The 17,386-nt window shown below is 37.6% G+C and overlaps 1 protein-coding gene across 1 annotated transcript; it reads right to left on the reverse strand.

Moving 5' to 3' along the window:
- Nucleotides 1-7,476: 7,476 nt before the first annotated feature.
- LOC119736546 (cysteine-rich PDZ-binding protein-like) lies at nucleotides 7,477-12,355 on the reverse strand. Its single transcript, XM_038210563.1, has 5 exons — nucleotides 12,213-12,355; nucleotides 10,152-10,217; nucleotides 9,159-9,213; nucleotides 8,405-8,505; nucleotides 7,477-7,656 (listed from the first exon to the last, which is right to left on the reverse strand). Exons 1-5 carry the CDS (start codon nucleotides 12,226-12,228, stop codon nucleotides 7,592-7,594), a joined length of 303 nt encoding a protein of 100 aa, XP_038066491.1. The 5' UTR covers nucleotides 12,229-12,355; the 3' UTR covers nucleotides 7,477-7,591.
- Between the last annotated feature and the right edge of the window lie 5,031 nt (nucleotides 12,356-17,386).

Genomic DNA, 17,386 nt, shown 5'->3' on the forward strand with positions numbered 1-17,386 from the left:
ACTTATGAGGCGTTGGACTTATGCGGCGTAAATAAATTGTATGCCTCATATTAGTCCGACACGCCTCATAAGTCCGACGCCTCATATGAGGCATCGGACCTATGAGGCGTCAAACTTATGAGCGAACCCTGTTTTAAAGAGGCTTGTTCAATACCATTCTATTAAGTTTATTTGCTAGGCAACAAATCACAGATGCGACATCTGTCAATTTCGGCCCATTTATTTTTGTTTCTGTTTTGTTTGATGTAAAATGAACTGAAGGCACGCAGCTTTTGCAATACATGTATTTAAACATATACAGCAGAGTTCTGACAAATAGTTCCTAGTATTTAGATCTAATGTTTTGGGACATTTGAAGAGTTTTTTTTTGTGTGACAATCAGCATTGCTTTACTTTAATTTTAACCCTTACTCTCTGAGGGTAGTTTACTGCATGTCAGTTGGTTATGCCAATGCCCTCCAGCTGCAGTTTATTGGAGGATACTTTGATGTAGCAGTGAAGGCTCCAATTGGCAGGAGTTGGAGGCCCTGGAGGGTGCCTGATACTGACCAGCTGGGGGCACTTGATTGTTATCAGAGGACTCTCATTGTTCTCTGTGGCATGTATTGGAGTGCCTGTCCAGTTACCCTTGAAATGACATGGCAGATATTGGAGGGCCATGCAAAAAAACATAGGAGATTTTCTTGAGGCACATATTGGCATGCGTTGGAGGGTCTAGTAGGGTAAGGGTTAATCTAAATGTTCTCCTTTTCCCCCACTTTTATTGTGCAGATGAAGTTTACGACACAAGTTTGTAAAGCACAGTTGGCATTTACGTTAGAAAAAAATATCCACAATGTACATGTATATACATGTACAAACTTAAAATACACAATAGAGAGTTGAGAATTATGTGTGTTATCACAGGCTTCACAAGTTCTTGTTTTGTCCGCCATGTAAACATTATAAAGTGAAAGCTTACAGATTTTCAGTAAAGTAAATGGACTGCACATGCTCCGTCTGAAATGCCGTAATCATGAAGAATGATAAATAAGAAATCAAATTTCATATTAATATTATTACATCCATTCATTTACCCAACAAAGAATTGTTAAAAACACACACTTACAACATCGTAATGAATGTTGCTAAATACTAAATCTTCTATACATGTGTATATATACATGTATCTAGAGTGACTTTTGTACATTTCAAAAAGTTTTCCAGATTGACACAATTTGACAGATGGGGGCACCATCTGATGACATGATGTGTCAACACAGTCATGATTTTCTGACAAGAGTGAGAATTTGTTAACAAAAACGATGAATGGGACAGTGTCACCATCCCTCCCTCTCCCCACCACCCTTACCCCTACCACCCTCACCCCATCCCCCTACCCACCCCCCTATCTTAACATCACATTGCTCAATATTACTAAACGAACTTGCAATGAACAAGTATCTTGCTTTTAATTGATTGAGATCATTTTTAAAAGAATTTTCTTGTACATGTACATGTAGTTAGAATTTGAGTGGCATTGTTAACCATGATATACAGACAGATTCCAAATAAGCATCAAATGTAAGGCTCTCAGTGCAAAGCCATTGTGGATCTTTTCCTTTTTTGGAGATCTTTTCCTGTTTCAGTCCTTGTTCTCGACACAAAAGGATTACTGAGAACCTTCGTTTTGATGCGAGTTTGAAATCAGTCTATTTTGTGGAACACAGCTGAGTGAGTGCCTTACTGCTTCTTTCCTGCAAGGGTTATTCAGAGTGGTCCCCCCAAAAAAGTTACACTTTTCCAGACGCAGATTTCTCAGTATTGGGGAGACATGTTAAAATTGTTTTAAGATATTCCTAAACTACAGCATCTTCGTGGTGTATGGTGAAAACGGCGCTGAAAATAAAGCCTGAATTAAGAAATGGCGATGGTTTTAAAGAAAGATGGTCAAAAACCAGTTAGTCCACACGCAAATCTATGAGATACAGTCAACACAGTAGCACTGCATGCATAAAGAACTGCAATAATGTAAGTTAGGTCTACAGAACTGCCATAGACTTGGACAAAATAGTTTGTGACCACTTTTCTGTAAATGGCCGCTTTTTCTTAACTTGAGCTTTATTTTCAACGCCGTTTTCACCACTTACCACCAAGATCTTGTAGTTTAAGAATAATTAACACATTTCAACGGTCTCCCCAATTTTGAGAAATCTGCCTTTGAAAAAGTGTAAACTTTTTTTTGACTACTCTGTATTTTACAAATATAACATGGTTAGAGAGTGGATAGTGGATATTAGCTCCCCGGTGCAGTGCTCCAAAACTTAAGGGGAGCTGACATCAACTATCCACCCGAAATAATCCATGTTTAACATGTTTGTTTGACTATACCTCATACATATTCGCCAAAATGTTGTCGCGCGACTGTACACGTCAGTTATCTTGTCAAAACGTTGCTGGGTGTGTGCCCCATCTTTTCATGTTGCTAGGGCAATGTTCGGGCCTGTGCATTACCCCCGTTGGCTAGCTAGTTCCTCCAATTGGTTGGAAAAGCGCACTTGTAGTGTGCATGCATAATTTACCCTGTGCGTGAATCCTCGCATGCGCGCTTGATAAACAGCAAAACTAGCGGCAGACACGTGACGGAGAAATGGACCGTTGAGAATTTGGTTTTCGATCATGAATATGTATGAGGTATGGTTACGAATGATAATTGCCACGTGGGCAGGTTGGACAGTGCATAAAGCAATATCAAAAGGAATTGTACAGTTTACAGTGGTAACGTTTATTGGAATTTTAAAAAATTATTTGTTGAACTTCAGATACATGTGTTGTACTCAGTTCAGTATGTAGACACTTGTACAATTTCATTCAGTGTTGTCAGGTTGTAGAAGTAACTATTCAGAATTTAGATTTCCCGCAGCTTGATTTTACTGTTAAAAACAGCAAATGTAATATTCACCATTATTGTATTATAATTTTCCATGCAGCACTTCGCTTTTAGTAAGTCGGTAATTTTCACCATTTTTCCTCAATTGAAGCTTATTGTCTACATATTTTTGTAAGTTTTTCTTGTAAATATTTAGACAAGAATGTTTTTTTTGTGCTTGAATCTGATGATAAGCTACATTTGAAAATGTACGTTGAACTTATTTTTGTCAGCATACACGACTTCAACCAGTTTGCTTTCTCTTAAGTATGGATGTTTTTATTACTTCATCTTTAGGTCAAAAAAAAAGTCTCTGGTTTCTGGTATGGAGCTTGCCCAAAAAGTGGTGCGGCGACGCAGCTTTTTTTTTTTTTTAACCTGATTTTTTTGCTTCAAATGTCTGCTGATGACTGCAAATGGTGCCTGACTAAACTTAGTGCAAATATATGGGACTCCAGAGAGGCCACATAAAGCTTATTCTCGACCATATCCCAGTCTAAAAACACGTTTAAATTGTGCAGCAGCAGGATTCCAGTCAAACCAGTGAGTTTGGCGGTTTTGAGACATCATCTTTCATTGAAAAAAAAAACCTTTTTCATTTTGCCGACGCGCATGGCTACGGCGACGCGCGTGCATACCAGAAACCGGAGACTTTTTTTTTGGGCCTTAAATAGGTTTTTTTTTGGAGGGAGGGACTTACAGCAAGGTTGAAAGTTTGAAATTCCTGCAACTAAATTTATTCTTGGCTGATGACAAGCAGAATTGTCAAACGGCCAAGTAGAAAAGACTGCTTACAACTTCAAAGCAAACTTTTCATCACTATTCTGTATGCCATTCTATCATTTGGGTCAGTTTAAATGTAAAATATACTACATTTTCTTTTGCTGTAATTGTCAGAAAATTGATAGATTTGGGGGCTAGTATTTTATAGCAAATATTGTTACGCAGACCTGTTTAAAGTTTTGTGTTCACAGATGCTGGAAAACCACGAAGAAAAAATGTTGTTCTCGTACTCTGGTTCCCTGACCTTATTCAATTTGGAACTTATTCTGACTTTGAATGATTTTTTATTAGTAGTATTACATGTACATGTTTGTCACATTTTTGATGATTGTACATGTATTTTTCATATCCATAATTTCTCCTGAATTGATATTTATTAATTGAGGGGGAACAAATTCAGAGTGAATTTTATGTTGGATAAATGTATGCCAAGTAGTAAAAGCAAACACAAAAACCTGCTCAAGCAAAATGTAGCCCATAAATTTTGGACAGTTAACTGTATATCATTTGAAAACTGACCAAATTGGAAATACCAGAAAGATGGTAAGCTTTAGTGGGAACATACATGCAAATGTACATGTATAAGAATATTATACGAAAGATGTAACATTGTTTTGCAAACCAGTCAAACAAAATGTTTTCATTGTTTTAATGTTCACATGAAACTGCAGTTAACACTGTGTATTATGAGTAAATTACACATTGTATCTGTTACTGAAGTGACAAATGTTTTAAGCTCTCTTTTTTAAAGCAGCTGAAGATTTTTTAAAAACAAATCAATGATACTGCTTTAATTTTTTTTCTTCAAATTACTTAAAATGCCACTTATTATGTTTAATGCATGCTTAATGAAATGTTTGTAATGTTAAATAGCTCGAAGCACACGTTTACTTGACACAGATCGTTTATTTACAGTTAAAGTATACAAATTACATACATATTACATTGGTCATTCAAAGTTAGCTAATTGAGACAAAAAATACAGTATTTACACACTGTCTTGTAAAGGGGGTCTACAGAGCTTTCTGCAAGAACTTTCAGAATAATTTATCAGAACCTTGTTTATTACACAGGGTGGTCCCCCCCCCCCAAAAAAAATCATACTTCCACTACCTTGAGACTCAAACCACCTGTACCAATTGATGGAGAATCCTTTTAGAAGAATTATGATACCAAAATATTCGGTCCAGTAGTTTTTGTTTATTTTGTGAAGCACACTTCTTTCATGTGGGTATATAACAATCCCTCTATCAATTACAATGCAAGTCAAATTCCCGGGCGCGGTTTAGTAATTCGTCGGGACCAAAATGCCCCACCCTGCTTCACAAAATAGGCTCTAGAACAAAAACTACTGGACGGAATCAGGCGACCTTGGTTTCATTTCTGTTCTAAAAATATTCTCCATGCATTGGTATATGTGGTTTGAACCTCGGGGTAGTGGAAGTATGAGGTTCCGTTGTTTTTTGCCACCCTGTATAGGGGCCTTTCTCACTATCCAAAATATGTGTTCGTGCCGGGTCCAACACAGAGATTTCAGGAACCCCTTTCACACTAGCCAGAATCCAACACGGCTTCTACACGGGTCTGGCACTCCACACTGGTAAAATCCAACCCTGGTCGGGACCAGGGTTGAGAAGTTCTACCCCGGGTAGAAAATCCAGAATTGACAGCCGACCCTTGTATACCTTGGTGTAAGTGTGAAAGGTATACCTTGCCTACCCGTGTTCAATGGTGACCAGTTCCGATAGAGTGAAAAGGCCTAATGTCTGGATGTATGTATCTTGACATCAAATACTTGTTGGCAGAGATGAGTAGTCAAGTGGCTTGTGATAATGTCGAGTTGAAAGTGACTACAACTCTAAGAGGCAAATCTAGTGGTGCTGCAGATGCACCATTCACGTTTGTGACCGAGCCCAATAATGTTTGGCCAATATAACCAGTGACATAGAGCATCTTGTCCAATGAGAAAAGATTGTTGCTCAATTTCTGCATTCCCTGCCATCAAATAGACAACTGAACGTCAGAAAGCAATCAGTGTGTACTAATAACATAAACAATTACTTGTGTATAACTTTAAATAATACATGGTTTTGGCTTTTGCCAAATATTTGTCATCAATTACTCTTTCATCAATTACTCTCTCACTGTATGTTGCTTATAAAAAGGAAAACTTCATGTATATTGTACACTATGTACAAGTATTCCTAATCATAATTTTAATGCATTCGTATTTAATAAGCCTCTGTACTGATGACGTCGCACTTTGTTTACTTTGTTTACACTTAAGGAGACACTGAGATCATTAAACCACATGCAATGCCTTTAATGTAAGTAACGAAATGTGAAATGGTCATTTTATGTGTCCAGGTTTCTACTGCTTGTAAACAGGGATGAAGAAGTCAGTTTGATATTTCAATTGCACATTGCACACATGATTTGACGATAGTCCTTTACGCATAAGGAATGGGCCATTTTTGCAAGAAAAGTTATAAAGGATGGTACGTATGACACTCCCAAAAAAAAATATATCGTGATCGGAAGTTGGTACAAATTTCGAAAACTTCAAACTACAGCATGTTCCATACATAGTGTTAGGAGTATATTACATATTATGTACAACAATCTGCAATAAGCCATTTGCGAATAAACTATACCCTTTGCGAGTTACATTTGAATAACATCTGGTACACTGACTTGCTCAGAATGCTTGGCACATTTTAACTTTGAATTCTCCAGACCAAAGACACTGTTGCTATATCACATGATTCGGGGCAAGCTCTTGCATAGTTACGTAAGAGACGCTCAGCACCAATACGTTGCTCACAATGGGTGAGAATGGCACAAAGACACCAGACCATGCCGGAGTGGGGGTTGCTAGCGTAAGGCTTGCCCTGAATCACATGATATAGCAACAGTCTCTTTGGTCTGGAGAACTCAAAGTTACAATGTGCCAAGCATTCGAGCAACTTGGGGTACCAGATGTTACTCGAATTTAATTTGCAAATGGCTCATTTCACTGCAGTTTGCAGATCAGTTACAATCCCCATAGCCTTGTGTGCTATGCTTTTCCACAACAAAAAAAGCAAACACGTTTCTTTCTTTAAACACTAAAAAATAAATGAAAATCCCAACACTTTAATCACAACAATTCAAATACGTATTTTACAAAGACTAAAAAAAAAAATATATAAACTTCTGAGCCCTTCAAAGGTACCATCTTTCTTTGAACCCCATGCGGCATGCTTTACTGATCAGCTTCCAAATAGGAAGTCCTTTCTTTTATTAACCCTAAAGGGGCCGGGGGGCGGAATCCGCCCCCCCCCCTCAACATTTTCCGCGATAACTTCTAAAAAAAATTTTTTCGCGACCCGAGCTGTTATGACTTTTTAGCCTCGAGCTTTGCGCATCTTTTGATACCAAAAACATAAAAATCGGACCACGGGTTGGCACGTAGCGAAAATTTTCCGGCGCTACGCACCGTGAAAACTGAATTTTCGCATATACGTCGTGTACACCGAGCAGAATTGCCATTCATACATATGAATAATTAATTAGCCATAATTCCAAAACCCTTTGACCTATAGTCATGAAATTTCTTGGGCATGTTTAAGAAGAGTTGCTCTATGCATGTGCTGAGTTTCAAAATTTTTCGTCACTTGATGGCCGAGATCTTAGGGGGGGGCGGAATCCCCCCCCCCCCCCCCCCCCCCCCCCCCCCCCCCCCCCCCCCCCCCCCCCCCCGGCTGAGAGATGGTCAAAATAACCCGGCCCCTTTAGGGTTAAGACATTTGCATCCTCAGAAAACTTGGAACCGCAGAAAGAGGGCAGTACATGGTACAGGGGGAAGGTTTTCATCATTGTCAAGAAAAATGTTACCAATGTAGAACGAATATGTAACGGCTATACAGATGTCTGCTTGTATTTCTTCGTGTCCAGGATTTTCTTGCCACACATTGCGCAAATCCCTGCAGAACAAGAAAAGAAAAGATTATTTCACTCATAAATATAGTTCCATCATCTGTATTCATCAGAGAAAGTAATTTATCGGAGATGGGTGGAGGAATCCTTGAGAATATTTCTGAGAAATCTCAAAGAATTAGGCAAGGACTAAATGTCAAAGCCCCATTCATAAACACTGTACCACTGCCGTGCCGAACTAAATAGAATTGAGCTGTGCAGTAGCTATACCACAGCAGTTGCTCTAATCGCCGACTTAATTAGTCGAACTAAAGGCATCCACAGCAGCCTGCCATTGTTAAAATCATTTTTCAGTCACCTCAATGCCCTTTGCGCCATCAAAAATTCGCGCCACATTCACTGTCTGCGATGCGAACGCGAGAGAGGTTATTGTGAGCATTCCTAAAATGTTTGCCTCAACTTCAAATTGAATTGAGTTGGGCATGGCAATGGCACGGCGTTAAGAGCAGTGCCGTGCTACTGCCGTTTCAAAAGACGATAGCATGGCAGACTCTATCAAGCTGTGCCTGATTCTACATGCTGTGCTATCGTTGTGCCAAATTTTTTAAAGTCAAATTTAGTTTGACGCAGCAGTACCATGGCTTTATAACGGGACTAATCCATGAGTTGGCCCTGGGGGGGAATCAAACCCCGGTCCCATCGTTGAATGGTGAGGAAAGTACCGCTATTCCGACTTGCGATATGACTTGTGACAGACTTGACGCACAACTTGAGTTCAGTGACTTGTTGACTTACCTATTTTATATGCACACCCTTGGCAGTAGTGCGAGCCAACTTGATGTACAGACTGCTTGCATATCCGACACTTGTTGAACTGTCTTGTGTAAGGGTTGTACCTGAAGCAGAAAATAACAATGACAATGATCGAAATTGCCCAGTACATTTGGCACATACAGCTTTATTGAGCATTTACTATGCTAGTATATAAGCCTGCTATGCCCCAACTATAGCAATGTCCCCAATTACAGTTGAGACAGTCCCAACTTCATAGTTGGGGAAGTCCCAGCTATAATTAGGATGATCCCAACTATAGTTGGGTTCGTCCCAACTATAGCTGGGGTGATGCTTTAGTTGGGGTGTTACGGGCCTATCACAGAGGCACGCACACTTTGCAAACAATCTGGGAATGGCTTCACTCTCGTAGTGTCGTAGTCAAGACCATAACACGACCATCACAAGACCATCACTAGACCAACACAAGACGATCACAAGACCATCACAAGACCATCACAAGACCATCACAAGACCATCACAAGACCATCACAAGACCATCACTAGACCATCACTAGACCATCACAAGACCAACACAAGACCATCACAAGACCATCACAAGCTTTTCACTTACCGCTCACTGCACAACATCCCCCCCCCTTTACTTGTGCACAAACGGTGTTTACTAGAATATGGGGCATTTCATTTCGACTACAGAGAATTCAAAGTTTTTGTTCGGGGGGGGGGGGGAGTTGGGTATAAGGGGATTGAAACAGACCTCGCTTTTTTGCCAGTCAGCAGCTTGTTTTCTCCAACCTTCCGACCCCCACTCTCTGAAAAACAAACATAAAATACAGTTTTAATACATAATTGTGTAGATTTATGACAATACTGATAATGGGGGAAAGGAAATCTAACTTTCTAATCTAATTTTATTTCATGCAACAGTACGTGCACACAATGAACCTCCTCCTTGGGCATGTTAGGAGCTCTCATGACTGGTCATAGAGCGCTATCTACAGTAGCTGCATGAAGTCCATAGTCCTTAGGCAGAGCTAAGGAACAGTTTGATGGGATGATATTTTGGAGACTTAAAATGAAGAACATAAATGCTATCATCTCCAGTCATGCCAGTGGACATTATCATTTTTACTTAGGCCATTCAACATTGATTTTTAGGTTTTCATCACTTTTCGCCTTGATTTTAACTCCTGCCCCGATTGTATTTACATTTAATTTGTTTTTTTTCTGAAGGTTAGGTTTTTTTCTGAAAAAAAGTGTATTTTCCAGACCAGTTTCTCACCAAATCCACAGGCACGGTCGCACTGATTTGCACGCAAACATTGTGCACAACATACTGAGGTGTTATGCATGCCATAGCGAGGCAATGTGGTATTGATACGACAACGCTCTCGGCACCATACAGTGAGCGCGTGTTGTACAGTACTCGTGGTCGTATGTTTTTCAAGTTCAAAGTTTGACATCTAGCTGGCAAGGGTAGGCCAACTGTTGCGTTGTTTGTTGAAACCCTGCATCATGCCTTTCGTAATCACCCCGAGTGGAGTGAAGGTTTTCAAGCCATGGTTTGGGGTTATTGTCCCAAGGACGCTTTCCGTGAATGTATGTACAACAGCTTTGCAGCAGGAATTTATACCATATAATATAAAATATAAATTCCCCTCCTGACCGATTTTTTTTCAAGCTTGAGCCTTGAGGGATGAAAACCTAAAAATCAATGTTGAATAACCTTAGGCACATAACCCTTCCTCACCTGTTGTGTTTCTGGCTCCAGATTTCCATGGATCAGGAGTTATAACTTTTCCAAGTTTTTTCTCACCTGGAAAAAAAAGATAACAATTCTGTACTTTAACACCGTTAACTATGTCAAAGGACTCAATTGACATAAATTCATTTATGTGAATTATGCACCTATCAATTGTTTAATATAGTGAATTTAATATAGTGAATATTAAGTGAGAAACATAGTTAGTCATGTAGTTTAGGACCCTGTTCCATACAAGAGAACGAAAAGACACACTGCCTTGGGACTTAATAATATTTTTTAATAGGCTGCCTAAATTAAAAATTTGCCTATGGCACAAGCCGGAAAAGCAACTTTATCATTTAAATTTTAATGTGTGTTTGGAATCATCTAATTTGTTAAGAAATACGATACCATGTTGAATATCAGCTGGATTAATTCTGTGGAAAGAGGGCAGGGTTTTGATTTATGAGCGGAAATTGTAAAACAAGAGGTGTCCTAAACTAAACTAAACGATTCCAATTAGCCAAATTTCGATTTCCTCAACACACAGCTTTCAATACGGATGTCGAGCGCAAAGTGAGTCCCCCGCGCAAGTTTTAACCTGCGCGCACGCAAGTTTAAACTTGCGCGCGCATTCATTTCCTTGCTACAAATTGTGCACGCAAGTTTAAACTTGCGCACTGCATAGATTTTCCCGGCCACGCATACAGAGCCGCTAAACTATTTTTCCCTGGTAAACTCATGCAGGTATGTAACATTATTTTTAAAGCAGATTTTTTTCTCCGATTTAATAGCATCACTGAGCTTCGGGAGACAATGCCTTAATGCCTTTTTTTGAAACATTTTATTAAATTCATTAATTAAATCATTTGCAAATTTGAAATAATTTTTAAAATAATTACCATTTTATATGCATACCGTTTTTAAGTTGTAAACATTTTTTAATATGAATTATTGAGCCTGCAATAAAACAATATTTGTTAAAGTAATAAATTTAATTAATTAATTAAATTAGTAATGCATTCATTAAATTTTTTTTCAAATTACGCATTTTTGAAGTGTACACAGCGCTCGAAATGTTATGCAAGTATTCTAAAACAATATGAATTATTGTACCGTCCAATTTATTAATTGTTAAATTAATTAGTATTTTTTTTAAGAATAAGTACTTTTTTAATTGTAGAATACATAAGCATTTTAAAAATAATGTAAATGATTACTATAATGTCAAAACTTGAACAATTGAAGGGATCATAATCATTCTTTTTACGTTAACAGCGGGTTACACCAGCCCTAGGAAATTATGATTTATTTACATTCAAGAATATAAATAAAATGCCAATTAGGTTTACAAAGCAAAAAACTTGAAGCTGGTCTCCATTATTGAACAACTTCAGTACACTTTCCAAGCAATCGCCGCTAGTGTGCTTAAGTTTATTGCTTGCCCGGTCCCCTCCCCGGCCCCGCCCCCACGTACCCTTAAACAACTTCTCTGATAAGCACTGCTAAATCTCAATGTTTCTTTTCATTGACGCTAATTGAATTCCCCTTTTTATTTATTTCTTTATTCATTCATATATTCCATTATTTCTCCATGTACTCGTGTTTTGAAAAAAAAAATCTTCATCAATGAAAATCCCGCCCGCAAAAGAAGGTTGCAATCGCCTTTGCGCAAGTTTAAACTTGCGCACGCAAATTAAAATGGCGCGGTGTAATTTGCGTGCTTCAGGAGTCCCTTGCGCAAGTTTAAACTTGCGCGCGCAAGTTTAAACTTGCGTGGGGGACTCAAATTGCGCTCGACACGGACACTGACGGAGCTCAGGAAGACCAGCATGACCAGTATTAGAGCCACATTTTATGGGGCTTTTATTCCCCCCCCCCCCCCGGCATACCCTCCCCCACCTCCCCCAGCATACCCCCCCTCCGCATACCCCCCCCCCCCGGCATATTTTCAAGGATTGTTTTTCAGACAATCCTTGACAAAACTTGCGCTTGAATCAGTCAATCACAGAAACAGTGCCCTCTGCTCGTGACGATCGCTATAATTTCTCAGGTAGTCTAACTTACACTTTTCACAAACCATGGCTTTAAATCTCCCGTACCGTAGGCACCAGTGTTACTGTACTGTTATGTTAGCTATCGACCGTCCGTTTCCAATATGTAATTCAGTGGGACAAGGGCGCAGCCATATTTGGCTTTTTCAAATACATACATAACAAATAACAAATGTATAGCAAAATCTTTGAATTTTAAAATTCATATTTTAACAATTAAATATTTACTATGACATATATTTAATACATTTTGGATTGTTGTCTTTAAACATAAATTAAAAATGACTTTGTATAATTTAATGATTTTCCCTAGTTAAAAGAGCCTGTACTTCTGTCTAGTCTTTTATTCAGCCGTCAGATTTCGGTTTCACGCTATGGATTGTAAAGAAAACAAAAACAAAAAAACCTAATTCCTCCTGAAGCTCACCGCCTGGGAGCAAATAGGGCAAAATTGAGGCCCAGTTTGCAATCGAATCCCTGAGGGTTAAAATCAGAAGCAATTGGTATAGTTTTGGCTAAAAGGGGAGGTACATTAAGATAAATATGAATTTTTGTATGGCGTGTCAAACGTTGCAATATTCAATATTTTGCAATATATATGTTGGACGTTCAGTATCTTTTACATTTATGTGCGATGTTCAATATAAGTGTGCGATGTTTTTCATTATTTGCGCGATGTTTTATATAGTTGTGCGATGTTTTACAATATATGTGCGATGTTCAATATATGTGTGCGATGTTTTACATTTATATGCGATTTTCAATTTATATGTGCGAATAAATGTTTTTGACGATATATATGTGCGATGTTTTCAATATTATGTTCGATTTTTTGCATTAAATGTGCGATGTTTTTCGATACAATTGTGTGTGTTGTTTTACAATATATTTGCGATATTCTCAAATATGTGAGCAATGTTTTACACATATGTTTGACATTTCGAGCTATTTGTATTCGATGTTTCATCGGTATGTTTGCATTCGATCTTTTGCAATATGCATTTGATGTTTCCCTTTTCATTCGATGTTTCGTTAAGAATCAAAGTCTGGTTACTAGACCGCGAAAGTCTGACTATTTTGCCTAAAGTCAGTGTATGAGACGTCAGGGGATCGCGTAAAGTGATTAGAGCCAGACCTAAACGGTAAAAACCGGAATTGTGGGTAATTCTTTAAGCACACGCAATGCGTTCATCATTGTTTGGGCAGTACCCCCAGCTGTGCCTGTACTACCCATAGTGTTATGTGCATCATCTATGCATTGAGGAGTGCATGCCACATGGTCTGAGCTCCAAGGCCGATGTGCACCTGTCCCGTTTAATGATCCAGTTACCTGATAATTTGTTAGCATAAGCTGATGTAAAATTGGGCAAAATTAGATGTTTATGAAAAAAAATCAAATTGTAAGGGGTTAACCTTGCATTTTTTTTTAGCAAAATCGGGAAAAATCAGATGTTTCTGGAAAAATGCAGATTGTATGGGGTTAGATGTTTATGAAACATTTCAAATTGTAAGGGGTGAACATTGCATATTTTAGCGAAATTGGGCAAAATCAGATGTTTCCGAAAAATTTCAGATGTAAGGGATTAACCTTGCTTTTTTAGTGAAATTTTGCAAAGTTAGATGTTACGAAAAATTTCAAATTGAAAGGGGTTAACCTCGCATTTTTTTAAAGCGAAAATGGGAAAAAATCAAATGTTTCTGGAAAATTGCAGATTGTAAGGGGTTTACCTTGCCTTTTGAATAAGATTGGGAAAAATTACACGTTTATGAAAAAAATTCAAATTGTAAGGGGTTAACCTTGCATTTTTTAAAAGCAAATTAGGACACAATCAGATGATTCTGGAAAATTGCAGATTGTTAGGGCTTAACCTTGTATTTCTAGCAAAATTGGGCAAAAAGAAATGTTTATGAAAAATTTTAAATTGTAAGAGGTGTACCTTGTATATTTAGTTAAATTTGGCAAAATCAGATTTGTATGAAAAATCTAAAATGGTGAGGGGTTAACCTTGCTTTTTTAGCAAAATTTGGAGCATATTTGACTAAAATTGGGCAAAATCAGATGCTTCTAAAAAATCCAGATGTAAAGTAACCGCAAAAACAGCTGTTGAACAAGAGCCCAATATTGAACTTTACTGAGTCTGAGGTCTATCGAGGGGACGATCCTTATTTCAACTCCCAGAGATTCGCTGACAGTCTCTATTTTTCTTTTTAAGAAAGGCGAAATAGCTGAAGAGGGAGGTGAGAATTTATATGTGCCCAGATACAAAGAGTAGAAATCTACGCGTCTGCCTTTTGAAAATACACAATTGCGGTGTTCATTGTTGCGTAATGATCCGCCTAGCACACGACTGTTTTGCACATTAGGCTGTGTTATGCAGCTTCCTAACAAACCAAACACACTGGGCTCATTATATCGACTTGTTTTTACCCATTAAGGTAAAGCAAATGGACCCAGTAATCTTCCTGGCGCGTTTGCTCACCTATAAAGACAACTTTTCTCAGTTTAAGGAAAATTCTAAGGTAACGAAATGGCCGAGTGGTTACGATTCGTCGTCCACGGTTAGCGGGGTCCCGGGTTCGAATCCCGCTGGTGTCTTTTTGGTTTTAACGTATGAGTTCAATTATTCACTATAAGAGATTTAATTTCCCGTCGTAAATTACCAACAGTACCTTAGCTTAATCGGTAAGCACTGCTGCTGGTACTGTCCGCGAGTTCCAGGTTGGCGCCTTCGTACAGGTTCAGGGCATGTGGTCCACTCGGAGGATCAGGGCTTAGGGGCCGCCCTGTTCCTCCCTTAGCTCTTTGCTTTTACATGGTGCCTGGCCCTCCGGGGTTATATGGATGGATAGGGAAGGAAGTGTGTATTGGTCGGGGACACCGAGACCCCGGAAGAGAACTAAGGGATCGGCTGGGGCATTGTTATGGCTCAGACCGATCCCTGAAAGCTTGACTAGCACATAACTTTTTGATTTTTTTTACCCTCTATCTTTTATACTTTGGTTTAGTTTGATATCTACAGCTGCTCAGCAGGTCTACGGGTAGTATCAAAATTGAAACAAAGGTGTATGTCATAAATCAATGAATATTTCATAATTGACTATAATCAAAACGGAGTTTCGTTTGATCAATTTGACTATCATTATATAATGACGCGATTGCCAATTGACGTAAGAAACGCCATAAATTATACCGGGAAAGAATAAAGATGTACATTGTAATATAAATATTATTTATACATCTTTCAAATAACGTGTCTAATTGTGAGCATTCCAAACAATACAGTAATTCGCAATAGTAATAGAATGGTATATATATGATAGCACGATCAATGCGTCTCTATTAAATTTTAAAAAAAAATATAATTTAAGCCCCTATGTGTGAAATATTCTTTGATTGACTATGAGCATTCCATACGAATGAGTTAATTCGCAAAATATAGCAACAACAAAAGAGAAAGGAAAAAGAGAAAATTCCTTTACCCTAAAAACTGGAAAAATAATTTGTTATAAAAAAGTCAAATGGGACACTTCATGTATTGATTTAACAGTTTGCAAAGAGTTAGCCTTACATTTTAGCAAAATTGGGAAAAATCAGATGTTTCTGGAAAATTGCAGCTTGTAAGGGGTTAACCTTGCATTTTTAGTAAAATTTAGATGTTTATGAAACATTTCAAATAGTAAGGGGTGAACCTTGCATTTTTTAGCGAAATTGGGCAAAATCAGATCTTTCTGGAAAATTTCAGATTGTAAGGGGTTAACCTTGCTTTTGTAGTAAAATTTTGCAAAATAAGATGTGTATGAAAAATTTCAAATTGTAAGGGGTTAACCTTTCTTTTTTTATTAAAAGTGGGAAAATTTAAATGTTTATAAAAAATTTCAAATTGTCAGTGGTTAAGCTTGCATTTTTTAGCAAAATAGGGCAAAATCAGGTGTTTATGGAAAATTTCAGATTGTAAGGGGTAAATTTGCATTTTTAGCAAAATTGGGCAAAATCAGATTTGTATCAAAAATCAAAAATTGTAAGAGGTTGACCTTGCCAAATAAGGGCAAAATCAGATGTTTCTGGAAAATTGCAGATTGAAAGGGGTTAACCTTGCTTTTTTAAGCGAAATTGGGAAAAATCAGATGTTTCTTGAAAAATGCAGATTGTAAAGGGTTAACTTGGCATTTTTAGCATAACTGGGCAATATCAGATTTATATGAAAAATCACAAATTGTAAAGGGTGAACCTTGTATTTTTAGCGAAATTGGGCAAAATCAGATCTTTCTGGAAAATTTCAGATTGTAAGGGGTTAACCTAGCTTTTTAGTGATATTTGGCAAAATAAGATGTGAATATAAAATTCCAAATTGTAAGGGGTTAACCTTGCTTTTTAAGCAAAATTGGGCAAATTTGAATGTTTATGAAAAATTTCAAATTGTAAAGGGTTCACCTTGCATTTTTAGCAAAATTGGGAAAAATCAGATTTGTATGAAAAATCAAAAATTGTAAGGGGTTAACCTTTGCCAAATTAGGGCAAAATCAGATGTTTCTGGAAAATTGCAGATTGAAAGGGGTTAACCTTGCATTTTAAGCAAAATTGGGCAAAATGAGATTTTTATGAAAAAAAATCCGATGTAAGGAATTAACCTTACTTTTTTTTTAGCGAAATTTGGTAAAAATTAGATGTTACGAAAAATTTCAAATTGAAAGGGGTTAACCTCACATTTTTTTAAAGCGAAAATGGGAAAAAATCAAATGTTTCTGGAAAATTGCAGATTGTAAGGTGTTTACCTTGCCTTTTGAATAAGATTGGGAAAAATTACATGTTCATGAAAAAAATTCAAATTCTAAGGGGTTTACCTTGCCTTTTGAATAAGATTGGGAAAAATTACATGTTCATGAAAAAAATTCAAATTCTAAGGGGTTAACCTTGCATTTTTTTTTAGCAAAATAGGACACAATCAGACGATTCTGGAAAATTGCAGATTGTTAGGGCTTAACCTTGTATTTCTAGCAAAATTTGGCAAAAAGAAATGTTTATGAAAAATGTTAAATTGTAAGAGGAGTACCTTGTATATTTAGTAAAATTTGGCAAAATCAGATTTGTATGAAACATCTAAATTGGTAAGGGGTTAACCCTGCTTTTTTAGCAAAATTTGGAGCATTTTTTAGCGAAATTGGGCAAAATCAGATCTCTCTGGAAAA

Source organism: Patiria miniata, unplaced genomic scaffold (genome assembly GCF_015706575.1).
Source record: "Patiria miniata isolate m_02_andy unplaced genomic scaffold, ASM1570657v1 HiC_scaffold_10, whole genome shotgun sequence".
NCBI classification, from domain to species: domain Eukaryota; kingdom Metazoa; phylum Echinodermata; class Asteroidea; order Valvatida; family Asterinidae; genus Patiria; species Patiria miniata.